The 14,125-nt window shown below is 55.2% G+C and overlaps 1 protein-coding gene across 2 annotated transcripts in view; it reads right to left on the reverse strand.

Annotated features, from left to right (window-relative positions):
* UCKL1 (uridine-cytidine kinase 1 like 1) overlaps nt 1-10,606 on the reverse strand; it is an 18,693-nt gene extending 8,087 nt beyond the window's left edge. Inside the window, exons 1-8 of one of the 2 annotated variants that reach the window (XM_057366088.1) lie at nt 10,311-10,604; nt 6,574-6,767; nt 5,936-6,042; nt 5,401-5,571; nt 5,087-5,158; nt 3,463-3,652; nt 2,700-2,761; nt 1,411-1,427 (exon numbers count right to left, since the gene is read on the reverse strand). In XM_057366088.1, coding sequence (XP_057222071.1) covers nt 1,411-1,427; nt 2,700-2,761; nt 3,463-3,652; nt 5,087-5,158; nt 5,401-5,571; nt 5,936-6,042; nt 6,574-6,767; nt 10,311-10,378 — 881 coding nt within the window. In that variant the 5' untranslated portion in view covers nt 10,379-10,604. Of the gene's footprint in view, nt 1-1,410; nt 1,428-2,699; nt 2,762-3,462; nt 3,653-5,086; nt 5,159-5,400; nt 5,572-5,935; nt 6,043-6,573; nt 6,768-10,310 lie in introns of both variants that reach the window. The other variant, XM_057366087.1, reaches the window with a different exon arrangement.
* Nucleotides 10,607-14,125: the final 3,519 nt, after the last annotated feature.

Here is a 14,125-nt window from a genome sequence, read left to right on the forward strand (position 1 = left end):
ATATTTGCATAAATATTAGTCTCCTCTCTAATGTTATTCCTCCCATTTTTTAAAGCAACAGATTCCTCTCCATTCTAAAGAGCACTTTCCCACCTGTACCTCCAGACACAGAAGGAAGCCTACGTGTCTGWATGGAAATGTCAGGCCCCAGGGTGTTAAACAAGCAAGGGGAAATAAAATGAAACATCCACTTGCCTAGTCTAGGAAATGACTGGCTGAAGAGAAATAAGTAAAGCAGAGCCTTTTCCCTGCTCATCTCAGTTATTTTAAAAGCTCATTGTATGCCAAATGTAAATTTTAAGGTTACTTGAGCTGAGTATCTCCATGCAATGATGGAGATCTAAATGGAAATCCATTGTCAGTAATGCATTCCCTCTGCTTCCTACAAGGATACCTGAAAGCCTGGTTGGCTTCTTAATGGAAGCAGGAGAGCCTAAGTCCCATCTGGGGCCACACGCTGAAGAGGTTAAGTAAATCAATGTACATGCTAAAGCCTCCACCTACAGATACTGAGAAATCAGAAATCCTGCTGGATTTAGGCAGAAGGATTTTCTCAGTCCTCCAGAAGTGGCTGTGCAACCTCCAGAAGCTGCAGGAAGGCTGGTACCTGTGGCCACGTGAAGCTCCTATGCTCCTTTGGGTGTCACCAGACAGATCCCTGCGTGCAGTGAGGGGTACAGGCTCCCACCACCCTCAAGATCACAGATTTGGTTTGGGCTGGGAGGGACCTCAAAGACCATCTAATTTCAACCCTCTGCCATGGGCAGGGACACCTTCCACTATCCCATCCAGGGTTGCTCCAAACCCCATCCAACCTGGCCTTGAACACTTTCAGGGACGAGGCAGCCACAGTTTCTCTGGGCAACAAGTGCCAGGGCCTTCCCACCCTCATGGGGAAGAATTTCTTCTTAATATTCAATCTAAATTTCTCCTCCTTCACGTTAAAACTATTCCCCCTTGTCCTACAACTATCTGCCCATTTAAAAAGTCAGTCTCCACCCTTTTTTCAAGGTGCTTTGGCTAATCTAACAACTGATGTTTTAACGATCTTTAATCACCAGGTATGGATAGCAGCTCTGAAAAGCGTTCRTCTTAGAGGATGAAGAGAAACAGAAGAGAATCTCAGGATGCAAAGCCTCCTCTCCTGCAGTCACTGGGGGTCCCCAGCCACAAACCTGGACCTGCCCCAGTTTCAGGGGCTCTGCATTCAAACTGGCAGTACACCCCTGGGGAGCAACCCTGTCCCTGCCATCCCAAAGCCAAGGGCAGGGTGGCCTTTTGTCACCGTGGAGCGTGACGAGGCCGTGCTACGCGAGCTGTCGGTCCCGCTGCAGGTGGGGGCAAGGCCAAGCAGTGCCTTGCATTGGAAATGCCTCGGCTGCACAGACAGGACAGAGTGAGGGCTCTTACCTGACACTGAGTTCACGCTGCGGCAGCAACACAAAGACACAACGCAACCGGTATTAAGCATTGTCAACACCAGGGTCGTTTCAAGATAAAAAAAAAGGAAAAATAGGAGTATTTTCCTGTATTCACATGTAGCTTTTCGCCCTTCTTCCCCTCCCCAGGTCACTGAAAGCCCTCCCCAAGCCAACCCCCTGCCTGGCTCACAGCAGCACCGTGGAGGTGCTGGATTTGCTGTGATATTCTCTGGCTGGGTCCCAGGAGCTGGGGAAAACAGCCATTCCCCTTTTCTGGAGTCTGCCTCAGGGCTGGGTGCCCTCCTCAGCCTGGCACTAGCAGTGATGCCAGGCCTCTGATCCTTCCTCCTGTGCCCGAGGGTGTAGAAGCCACCCTCCCAGCCTGTCAGAGCTCAGTGCTGGGAATCCAGGCAGACAGGTACCCCAGGAGAAGGAACCTGCCCAGACACCTTTGCCCAAGAGCACTCAGTCCCTCCTAAGCAGGCATGGGAAGCTGGCTGCCATGGTGTGCCAGCTCCCATCCCAGGGCTGAGCAGCTCCTGCCACCTGGGAGCTCCAAAACAGACTTGGAAGAATCAAGYCCTTTACTTTCCAGTGCATCTATCTCCAGGTCACGCTCCTTCCACCTCCCACGACAACACTGAGCATCTCCACGACTGAAACATCACCAAAGCTACAACCATGGGGTGGGAGGAGTTTGTGCTGCTCAGGGACAGCAACRCACAGTGCCATCAGTTCATTGCAGGTTCCCAAAACACCGGTCAGGACTGGCCCAGGACACACAGGAGACAACTTGTTAAAGCCAGCAGTGGGGAAGTGATGGAGGATGTGCCTGGATCAGGGCTCAAACATGACAAGATTTTGGGCTTTGAAACCCAGGAGCTGCACGCAGGACAGAAGGGGAAAAGTGGGCTCCTGATTGGAAAGGCTGTGCAGCAGCATCTGCATGAGAGGGAAGAGAAGCCCAAGAGTTGGAGCAGTGGAGGGTTTGGGGCGATGCTGGCCCTGGGAGGGCTGCAGGCAGGGGAGCAGAGCCCTCAGATCATGGGAGGGTGGCTGGTGTGTCCCCTGAACGCTTGCTCTCTTGCCAGCACGGGGACAAGGCAGGTTCCTTCACGGGAGTGAGGGAGAAGGAGTTCACAGGGACTCCCACACSTGGAGCATGGGGGAAGCCAGGCCATTCCCACCTGGGCACCCAGAGCACAGCTCCCTGAAACACCACCACTGCCAGACCAGGCTGTGAACCCCCTCACCACCCAGACACCAGGCAGCTCTTACCTCTTCCAGCTGGCTGTGGACATGCTGAACAATCAGCTCGATGGCCACAGTGTTTCCACTCCCTGGAGTGACCCAAAAGCAAAAGAAWCACACAATCAGAAYTGTTAAGGCTGGAAAAGCCCTCTAAGATCAWMRAGWCCAACYASTAACCCAAAACTGCSAAGCCCACCACTAAACCATGTACCCAAGTRCCACWTCCACATGACTTTTAAGTCTCTTCAGAGATGGTGACTCCACCACTGTCYTGAGCAACCTGTACTAGGGCTTGACAASCCTTTTGGTGAAGAACTTTTCCCTGACATTCACCCTGAACCTCCCCTGGGCCATTWCCTCTTRTCCTGYCACTTTACACCAAGGAAAGAAAAGTCACCTGCTTACGACCCCAGTTTTTYTCTGTGTTTCTTCCCCAGATTCCCYACTGTGTTCAAAACCACACTGCTTCCCCAAACAGCCCCTTCCTAGCAAAACAGGAGGTATTCCTGCTTTTATTAAATCCTTCTTCAATAATCTGTTACAGGATACCTACAAGTTACTTCCAGCTCTTAAACTGCTGTGCTACAGGAGCTGGTAGGGCAGGAGACTGGCTGAGGGAAAAGCACAGACTTTTCCTGTGCTTTAGAGCAGTGTTTGGAGATCCTCAGCTGGAGGGACCTTTGCTTTGGCATGGGACAGCCACTCTGTGTCTTTGGCAGAGCTGAGGACAGAGGGACAGGGTCTCTCAGGGGTCTCAGGGGTGCCACTGAGGACAGCCCTGGGCAGGTACCTCGGGGTACAACGATGTCTGCCAGCCGCATGGTGGGCTGGATGTACTGGTCGAAGGCAGGTTTGACAAACTTGTTGTACTGCTTGATGACACCCTCGATGTCCCGGCCACGCTCGCTGATGTCCCTGCGCAGGCGGCGCACCAAGCGRATGTCCGAGTCCGTGTCCACAAATATCTTCAGATCCAGGAGCTGAAAGGAGAAGGGAGGGGGAAAAGCCCATGGGGTCAKCTGTGGGACTCAACCCACCTTCCCCTGCTGCCTCAGGCAGGGCTGAGCCCAGCTTAGCACAGCACTTGTTCAACAGTGCCTGCTCTGCTCTGCTCTGCTCTGGCCTCAACTCTGGAGCTTTTCCTGGGTCCATTACTGCCACCTTACTCTTGTGTCCCCTGAGACCTGTCCTGCTCCAAACTCTGTCCCCGCTGCTAACCAGTTCCAACACTTTGGCTGGATGTTATTTAGGAGCGAGGAGGAGGCAAAAGAAGTTACTGTCCACAACACAGACCAGGAGCACTGGCCTCTTAATCACAGAATGCTTGGATGGTTTGAATTGGAAGGGAACTTARAGATCATCTCATTCCAAGCCCCTCCCACGGACAGGGATTTACGCTGGAAAGGAGCCCAGCACAGCAGGGCAGCTCATGACTCTGCCCTTAATTGCGAGAGGCAGGAGCGGGGATGCTGAGAGGAGTCTCCCGGGGGATTCACTCAGATGTCCACTGGAGGTCATCCTTGCTCCAGGAAACTGCAACCCAAGCACTCGCTTGGCAGGSGAGGAAACTTTTTAGACAGAGCTTGGCTAAGTCTGTGCATGGCTCACTGCCTGCTGCAGCATTTGTCAGGGATGCAAAGATGCTTTGAGGGATGGAGACAGACTGAGAGCTGGGGCTGTACAGCCTGGAGAAGAGAAGGTTCTGGGGAGACCTTAGAGCCCTTTCCAGTAACTAAAGAAGCTCCAAGAGAACTGGGGAGGGACTTTGGACAAGGATGAATGGCTTCACACTGCCAGAGGGTAGGGTTAGATGTGATACAAAGAGAAAATTCCCCCCGGCACAGGTTGCCCAGAGAAGCTGTGGCTGCCCCAACACTGGAAGTGTCCAAGGCCAGGCTGGATGGGGCTTGGAACAACCTGGGATAGGGGAAGGTGTCCCTGCCCATGCAGGGGGTAGAACAAGATGAGCTTTAAGATCACKTCCAACCCAAACCCTTGTGTGACTCTATGAGGTATCCAAATAATCCCCAAGAGAGACTGAAGTGCTGGGGGCAACACCAGGCTCTGTGCAGTTGAAGCTCAGCAGACTTTGCCTCTGGCTGTGCAAGCTGCAGCACACAGTGTGGAGGTGGGCTATTTCTAGTTGTGTTTATGCACCAGCACTGCCAGGAACCAGGTCACCACTCAGCTCCTGCTTCCTGGGCATGAATGGCTGCAGTCGAGGTATTTGCTGAAACGCTTGACCTCTGCCAGGGGCTCTTCCCCAGCCACTGTACACTCAAAGCCTGTTTCTCCTGCACGGGGAAGTGCTGCAGCAGTTGGGAAGAGAAGAGGTCACCTCCCTGCTGCAGGACCTCAGGGGAGAGCATCCTCCCACCATCTCCCCCTGGAGCTGCTTCGAAACCCTTCCTCACCTTCAGGAGCTCCTTGTCTGCAAATGCCATGATGCCTTCGAAGATAATCACGTTGGCACCATACAGGGTTTTCTGTGGAGTCAAAACAGATGTGGTTAGGCACAGAACATGTTTATAGGTGTCCTGTCCCAGGGAATCCCTTTGGGTTGCAACTGTGACAGCTCACTCAAAAAATGCACCCTGAGCCAGGCACAGAGCAGAGCACAATATCGATTGGACTGCAAAGGGCAGGGGCTGGAAGGGTTCAGTTGGCTCCCCCTGTCCCCTCTCTTGGCTGTCCCCCACTGTGTCACACCTCCCTCAGTGTCCCATACCCATTCCTTCTTCCGGCTGTGGGTGGTGAAGTCGTAGATGGGGATCTTGACACTCTTGCCTTGCTTCAGCTTCTTCAGGGTGGCGATGATGAGGTCAAAGTCGAAGGCGTCAGGGTGGTCAAAGTTGAAGTCGTTGCTGGCTGCCTGCTCCTGCTGCTGCTTGGTCAGCACCTGCCACAGAGCAGAGCTTAGGGCAGGTGGCTGGACAGTCCCCTCCCCACTGCTGTGCCCAGTCACCTCTTCCCTGCTCCAAGAGCCACTGGGAGGGAAAACCACATGGTTGTCCCTAAATCCACAGTATGTTTTCTCAGTGAGGGCTGCCACACAATCCCAGCTTGGTGTGGGTTAGAAGAGACTTTAAAACTCATCTCATTCCAACCCCCTGCCACGGACAGGGACATCTTTCACCATCCCAGGTTGCTCTAAGCCCCATCCCACGTGGCCTTSAACACTTCCAGGGATGGGGCAGCCACAGCATTCCCTGGGCGATGGCAGCCTGAGGAGCCTGGCCAAGCCAACAGCGGTGCAGCCCTACCTTGTAGAAGGARTCCATGGACAGCAGAACCACCCAGGGGACATCAAGAGCCTCAATGATCATAGTGGCCACTGTAGTCTTCCCAGAAGCGCTGCCTCCTCCCAGGCCTGACAGGGAAAAGAGGATGAAGTCACCAACCCCAGACACAGCCCTTCCCACCTCAGGCTGGAGCCTGTGATGCTGCACTGAGCTGGAGGAGCCTCCAAAGAGGGAATCACAGGCACTCCAAGAGATTATCCCTGAAAATGTCAGATGGCATGTATTGGAACTGCCAGCCACATGCCAGCAAAAGCTGGGAAACCCATCATTAGATGGTTATGTAACACGGGGAGAGCTGGCATGGGAACCAGTCCAGACTAAATCCCTGGGAACTCGTGACAGTCTAGGCAATGGGAGTTGAGGGAACAAGAAGCAAAGAGTGGGGTCTCCTATAATCCATCACCCCCTCTGCACACTCTGGGGCTCAGTCCACCCATTCAGTGCTGGACAAACCACAGGGGCTCCCCCTGCTCCTGCCCAGGCTGGAGCAAACCCCAAATTCCCAAAGAAGTGGTGAGGCAGGAATCCCACCAAGATCTYCCGGAGAGCCATGGGGCAGGTGGCACAGACGCTGCCTGGGCACTCTGGAGGTGGCCTACCKATGACAAAGGCCTCCTTGGACTGTGTCCCGTGCTCGTTGTACCATGGTGGCCGGCCCGCTGTGTAGATGGTCCTTTTGCTGGTCCGCAGCAGCGGCGGCTCYGACTTGCACTGGCTGGTGGTTCGCTTCCGAGGGGGCTTGCTGGAGCCCACGGCGGGGTACAGCCGGTCCAGGGACTCAGCACTGCTGTTACTGGSATGGGAGAGGAAGGAGCTCAATTATTCCTGGTGAGCTCAGTTATTCCCGGTGTGTGGGAGYGGGGTCTTGGAGGATCCCACCCTGTGCAGGTGAGGGATGCAATGGAAGAGGGGGATGGACAAGCACAGCTGAGCTGCAGCACCATCAGCCCTCACACCTCTGCGACCCCTGGCCACGGACAACACCGAGGAATTCCCATACAGAGCAATTTGAACCTGGAAAAGGCACCATACAAACATCCCTCCCTAAACTCCCRCTGTTTGACGAATGTGTGTGGGAAATAAATTCCCTAATGAGCTTTCCAAGCATGGAGGGGAACTTTATAGGGGACAACAACCCATCCTGATGTGCCSAGGAACCTTTCCTGGCACTAGAAGTCAAACACATCGGCTACAGCTCTACCATCCTCATTCCTCTATCCCCAATCTCTTCCCTCTCCCCACTTAGAACACTCCACTCCTACCCAAGCTCTAGCTCTCCCACCCTTTTGTCCTGAAGCCCCTGGGCACAAGCCTGTGAGCTGGGCAGAGCCAGGCAGTGCTGGGCAGAGCCATCAGCTTTGCCTTGGGAGCTGAGCAAGCTCTGAGCTCACCTAAAGCCCTGGAGCTGCTGAACACCTCTCCCTTATCTCCCTTCTCAGGGAAGGAGACAAACAAGGCACCCCTCCAAGCCCTTTCCAGCTTGGCAGGCGGAGAGCTGTGGCCGGGAGGTGATAAGTGGCCTCTGGCCAGGAGATAAGCTGCAGCCWCTGCTTGGCCAGCTCGGGGATGGGAGGATTATTTATACCAGTGCCTGCTCCTCCCTGCTCCTGCTCCACTGCCCCAAAGGGACGTCTGCTCCCTGGGAGAAAGTGCAAAGGGCTCTCCCTGCTCATGCTGCTCCTGTCCCCAGCCCTGATTAGGCTGGAGGGGAAACCAAGAGACCTGGGCACCACTGGCTCCAAACCAGCTCTGTTTGGTACAGGCTGGCTGAGACAGCAGGGCTTTGCTGCTGCTCTGTTATGGCTTGCTCTTGAAAGGGCTTAAACTGCAGGGCTTTACAGATTTTGGGTTGGTTTTAAGCTGTTTTGGTATGAAGATTAATTCCCTTCCCTCCCCCAGCCCTTTTCAGAACCATTTTAGATAAAGATCAAAATTTCAGAGGGGCCATCTGTTCGTGGAGTGACATGGTAACCTCCACCCCCCAAACGGCAAAAAACCCCCTGGGTATAGCAGGATCTCCCTGGCAAACCCCCTGGGCATGGCAGGATACCCCCAGCACACCATCCCTCCCTCTGGCACTGGCACATCCCGGAGCAGGCAAGGAAATGGGATTTTCCTGGGAGTTTTGCTGGGCTCCTGCTAACACAAGGCAAACTGCAGCTCCTGCCCTGTGTCAGGACCTCTCCCACTGATGTCCCCCCTAAGCTGTGCACCCAGAGTACCCCACAAGAGCTCAAATCACCAACATCCCATCCCTTTCCAGAGCCCACTGGCACACACAGCAAGTTCCAAGCACTGCCGCACTTGGGTTCAACCAGGAGCCCAAAACACCCCAACTATTACTCTTAAAAAGCAACCTCAGGAGATGACACCCATCAGGAAACCTTCTGGGGTGTCTTCCTGACAAAAAATGGCTCCTTCCATGAGGAGCAGCAAACTCAGATGGGATATTTGGGTCTCCTCTCCCACTGGTGATGCTGGGAACAGCTGATACCCACTGATGTACTCCCAAAGCGGGGCTGACAGCAGCCGCTGGTGCTGGAACATAAACATCATCACTTTGGCTCGACAAAAGCAGAGATGACAAAAACACGGTTGTTTACCAGAAAAGGAAGCGGTTCCTTTGATCCACATCCCAGCCCCTCTCCTGGGACCGAGGTTCCTCCCAAGCTGTGCTGCCGGCGCGGTGCCATGGGCTGCTCGGCTGCTTTCCCTCTGGGAACGCCTGTCAGGCTCAGTGTGACAGGCAAACTCTGCTCTGCTGTGCCACCCTGCAGATCCTGACCCAGGCCACCATTCCCAAAGTGACTCCAAGCTGGACAAAGCTCTGTTTTTCAGAGCTGGAGTAGAGCTGGAGCAAGGCTGAGCTCTGCTCCCAGTGCCTCCAACCAGTGTCAACATCACCCAGCTCCTGGCMGGGAGGAGGAGGTTTGGACTCTGACAACTCCACCAGTGCTCAGGATTGCAGCCACAGTTCCCCCCAAATTTCCCAAGTGTCATCTCTCCACTCTGCTCTCCAGGGTGCCTGCAGCACACCCAGGGTGCTGACACAGAGGGGACACACAGCCCTGGGTAAGGAGCAGAGCCATYCTCCCCTGCACATCTGGGATGCAGCCCTTGAATCCCACTCCAAGAGTTGGTGTTCTGCCTTATCTCATCTAAATAATTCTGGACTTTCAACAAAATTCTACACATTTCTATCAGTATCATCTACACCATCAGTGCCTCTACACACAGCTGATACTCTACACCTCTCCAATCCACATTTCCCGTGATTTATTTGAGAGAAGCAGAGCTGTGGGACTGCAGGKCTGTCTTGGAGCTCCCCAAAGGTCAYGCCATTTCTCCTAATGTTACACTGMAAGATTTGTAGATGTTTTCCACAGCCGTCTTTGCCAGGAAGGGGCTCTTCTTGCTCCAAAGGGAAGGCTCATCCCAGCCATATCCACTAGCCATTCCTCCCTATACCTTTTTAAAAAATCCCTGAAGCAGTGCTGAAATCCTCTKTGATGCCCTGTCCCCCAACATGAACCCCCCAGAGAATGAGATTCTGTRTTTAGAGCTGGACTCAATGCCATTGCTCTGCCCAAAGGATGGTCCTTGTCCCAAATGAACCCTCCTCAGCCAAGCAAATCCTTGSGGTGCCAAAGTCAGGCAAATAGGAAGGGAAACATCACCCTGGGCTTGACAATCTCTCTCCTGCCAAGCTTTACTGGRGGGCTTGGCTGCCACCAGCTCTCTCCAGGCTGTCCCCAGCTTTTGGGGATGCTTTGCCTTCCCTGCAGCTGCTGCATCCTTGCTGGAGGATCCCAGAGGAAGCCTGGGGGGGTATTGCTCCTGAGAAGGGCTGTCCAGCCCCACTGCTGTGCCAGCATCAGTGAAGAAAGCTTACTTCAAGCATGAATTCACTAAGCCCCTCTCCTTTGCTCACCGTGCCCCCATCCCTGCTCCCCGTGCTCAGGCTCTCTGCATCCCCCTGCCTTCAGAGACCCCCGACCACCCTGGCTCCGTGCTGGGCTGGGAGGGCAAAGGCAGCAGGTCCCAGCAGCACCCACAGCAGCAAGGAGAGATGGCACAGCCCCAAACCTGAACTTGGCAGCAGACAGGAGAGCACGTCCTGGGCTCTGTGTCCCGTAAACAACCCACTGACCGAGCTCCCAGCCCTTCGGACCCCCTGCCAGCCCCCCACAGCCTGCGGGGCTGAATGCAGCCATGTCCCCTGGGAAGCTCATCTTTTCAGACAGGAATTGGGGCTTGGGGGACTGGGACCGTGGCCACTGAGGGTTCACTCCAGCAAACAAACAGCAAATCCCACAAAAACTGAAGCAAAACTCACCCGCCATCTGGCCCGAGGGCCCAGCAGCCCGAGATGCGGACACTGGAGAAGGCAGGGGGGCTGCTCATCTCCCCCCAGYGCCGATCCAGGGGTGATCCTGGAGTGAGGGTGTCACCCCCTGTCCCTGTCCACACTTCAGCTCCTGTCCCACGATCTCTGGTACTACCAGGGTGTGAGGGAGGCTACGCCAGCGCAGCTCCCGGGGCGATTCTTGGGACACGGAGCCATGCACGGACTGTCCCCCTGGAAATGGCACTGAGGGGTCCCAAGAGGCCGGGATGACGCGGAGCCCCAGCAGATCCGGGGGCTGGAAGATGGAGGCAGGAGAAGGAAGCAGAGCCGGGGGAGTGTCTGTGCCTGCGAGCTGCGAGGCGGTCAGCAGCATAAGAGGATAGCTTAACCTCCAGATTACATTCATTACCTGATATTAATAGCACTGGCTTGATTAAAGAAAAAGAGGGGGGGTTGGGGGTGAGGTGGCACCTCCCCTCACCGCCCCCRGCACAGGCAATAAACACCGGCTCCGGTACCTCTGCTCCTGGGATTGGGGGTGTTTGGACATCCTGGAYGTTGGGGCTCAGCAGGGAGGGCACCCGGGAAGTGACATCCACGGGCACGGTGAGTTCCTGACACCACTGGGGAGGGGGCTGCACCGGGGCAGGATGGGATGACCCCAGGGCAGAGGGGTCCAGTGAGCACCCCTTAAAGCTGGTGGAGCAGCTGGGGCTCAGGGCTGGGGGCTGCTGGCCATGCTGGGCTTTTTGGTCCAGGACTTATCCCTGTCCCCTGGCTCCTACTGGAGGGGGGGACTGGCTGAGGGTCCCTGTGGTCACTCAGCTTCCCCAAGAGCTGCCCCTCACCGTCCCCTCAGCCTGGAGTAAACAAGTGGGTGAAACTCAACACCCCGGGGCTGCGGGTGGCTAAGAATARCATCCCTCTGGCTGCTGTGCCCGGCCCTCGCTCCCTCGGCACCCCGGGCCAGCTGCCCCTCGCCCTCCCGGGCCAGCCAGCTCCTCTCCTGGCCACAGCCTCACAGGGAGAGCAGGAGATGGGGCCAGCAACGGGAAAAGACCCTTTCCTCCTTCTCCTAGAGCCACCAAGGTTATTCCAGAGGCAGGGGACACACACAAACTGCCTCCCAGGGTCCTCAGCAAACCCCTCCTGAGCCTGGCAGCGCCAGCACCTTCCTGCTCCTGCTCACCAAAAGGATCTGCAGAGCAGGTCTTTCACCCTGAAAGATGGAATCCTGATGGGAACCAGGGATGAGGGGCTGGTCCTGAGGAAGGGGACAGGGACAGGAGGGTTTTGGGGTACCSTGTCCCCAGCATGAGCTGCAGCTGCTGCCCAACATCAGGGAAGCAGGCAGTGATCAAAGGAACTTTTCCAACCCTGATCTCCACCCGGACTCCCCTCTTGCTGTAAAAGCTCTCTCAGAAGTTTAAAAATAAAATTCTCTTCCGGAGCCATTTCTKTTCCTTCTCATTAAAGAAGCAAAAAAGCACAGGGACGCGGGACACGGCGTGAGGAGCCCTCGCCSAGGGACATTGTTCCTTATCGCGTGCTCCTGCCACCACTTTTCCTGCCTTTGTTAAAACCTCCAGGCAACAGGAGCAARTCTTCCAGCATCCCCCTGACATTCCCACTGAGTTCCCAGGTGGGACACACCGGCTCCAAAGGCCAGCAGTGACCAAGTTTTCCTCCTGGCAAAAATCTCTGCTTTCCAAGCCCCTTCCTAGTTGCTGAGCTCTTGCACAAGTAGGAATTCCAGGGTTTTGGACTTGTTTCTTTCAGGTGATTTTTAAGAGCAAATTCCTCCTCTAATGGCAGACTTAAAATGGGGGGGAAGAGGAAAGCAGGCATGAAAGTCAGGATCCCTTTTCCCTTCCAAAGATGGCAGCTGCTGGGTGGGTTTCCCCTGGGATTTAAGGATGGAAGCCGGACTGCATGTGGATTTTCCCGGTTTGGTCACAAATATTGTCACTGGAATCGTGTAATAGCTGCAGAAACACCAAACCCACAGTGAAAGATGCCTGTTCCCAGGAGAATGTCCTGTTCCCTGGAGAATATCCTGCTTCCAGATCCCACCCTGTGAGCGGGTTCAAACCTGGTTCATTGCTGAGCTGGGCTTTGCTGGGGTGGATCTGTGTATGCCAGCCCCTGTCGAGGAAAGGGATGGAGGAACCTGCCCATGCAACGGAGAAACCCCCACCAAGGGATGGAGGAACAGAGCCAAGGGACAGAGGAACAGAGCCAAGGGATGGAGGAACACAGCCAAGGAATGGAGGCACACAGCTGAGAAATGGAGGAACATGTCCAAGGGATCGAGGAACCTGTCCATGGGGTGGATAAACCTTCCTGAGGAACGATGGAATCTGCCTGAGGGATGAATGAGCCTGCCCAAGGCATGGAGGAACCCAAGGGATGGAGGGACCTGGCTGCCACCCCACTGCCAGGTCATGCCCATTCTGGAAGACAAGGAATGTCACTCCCAGTTTACCCAGCCTTGTACCAAGCTCTGTCCTGGCCAGAGCCACCTGGAGCCCGATGCTTCATCCCAGCAGCTCCATGCACAGGAGCTCCCTTCCAGCTCTTTTACGGTCTCTGCTTCCTCACCACAAAAGGACAAACATTTCCCTCTGCAAACCCAATTATCCATTGCTATTTATATCGAGCGGGTGGAGGGGGCTCTGTTACACAACCTGGTTACGCATCCCTCACTCGGCCGGCACAACTTGGGGAGACACCTTCCTCTCATCCTCATCCTCATCCTCATCCTCATCCTCATCCTCATCCTCATCCTCATCCTCATCCTCATCCTCCCCACTATCCACCACTGACTCACAGGAAGGGCACAGGCAGCAGCCAGCAAAGGATTTAGCTGCTGGAACATGCARGATGGGAACATGMRGGATGGGAACATGAGGRATGGGAACATGAGGGATGGGAACAGGCTTTGGCACTGACTGTGGGGTTGGCCAGTCGATGCCGTGGGGTGTTGGTACCCTACAACCAGGAACACAGGGATGTTCCATCCCTGTAAGTTTTGCCACATCCCAAGCACACCAGTGATGCTCCAAATATCTAACTCCCAGATATTTGATATTTAGGAGCATTCAACCCTCTCAGTCTCTGAGGATTGTGCTGGAAAAGGGGGTGGCAAATAGAGGGGAAACATGAGTATGTGTGTGGGGGAAGCAACCTGTATGGGTTTTTGGGGTGGAAAGTTTAGCTTGTCCCTCTCTTCATCTTGATGGAGTGGATGAATGTGCCAGCAAGCTTGGGAAAAGGGAGGCTGTGGTATATCTGCTGGAAAATTACGGGCAAAACCCATAAAATAAGGGAAATAAGGGAAAAGGTAACAACGTAAAAAAAAAAAAAAAAAAAAAAGGATGAAAATAAACAAGGCATAAAGCGGGGGTGGGAAGAAATAGCTGTTTGGTGGGAAAAACGAAGGGATTTCATGGAGCGATGGGCTCGGGGAGGCCCCACTCGCGGAAGTGGCATCGCGGGGGACGGCACCGCCACCGCAACGCCCCGGAGCCGGCGGGGAACGGGAACCGGCGGAGCCGCGGCGYCGGTCCCGGCCCGGAGGGGCTATCCCGGCGAGAGGAAAGCGGGATCTTACCTGTCGAGCGGTGGTGCCGGAGCCCCCTCGGGCACCGGGGCCGCGGCCATGGTGCTGCGGAGAGGCGGCGGCGGGCGCGGAGCGGCGGGGGCGGCGCTGCCGCGGGGAACACCGGGACTTGTAGTGCGGAGCGGGGAACGGGGAACGGGGGGTTCGGGGTGGTTTGGGGTGCGGGAGGGGGCTGGGGGGA

The sequence above is a fragment of the Malurus melanocephalus genome, unplaced genomic scaffold (genome assembly GCF_030028575.1).
Source record: "Malurus melanocephalus ecotype Western Australia unplaced genomic scaffold, MMel_1.1 scaffold_59, whole genome shotgun sequence".
Classification (NCBI taxonomy): Eukaryota; Metazoa; Chordata; class Aves; order Passeriformes; family Maluridae; genus Malurus; species Malurus melanocephalus.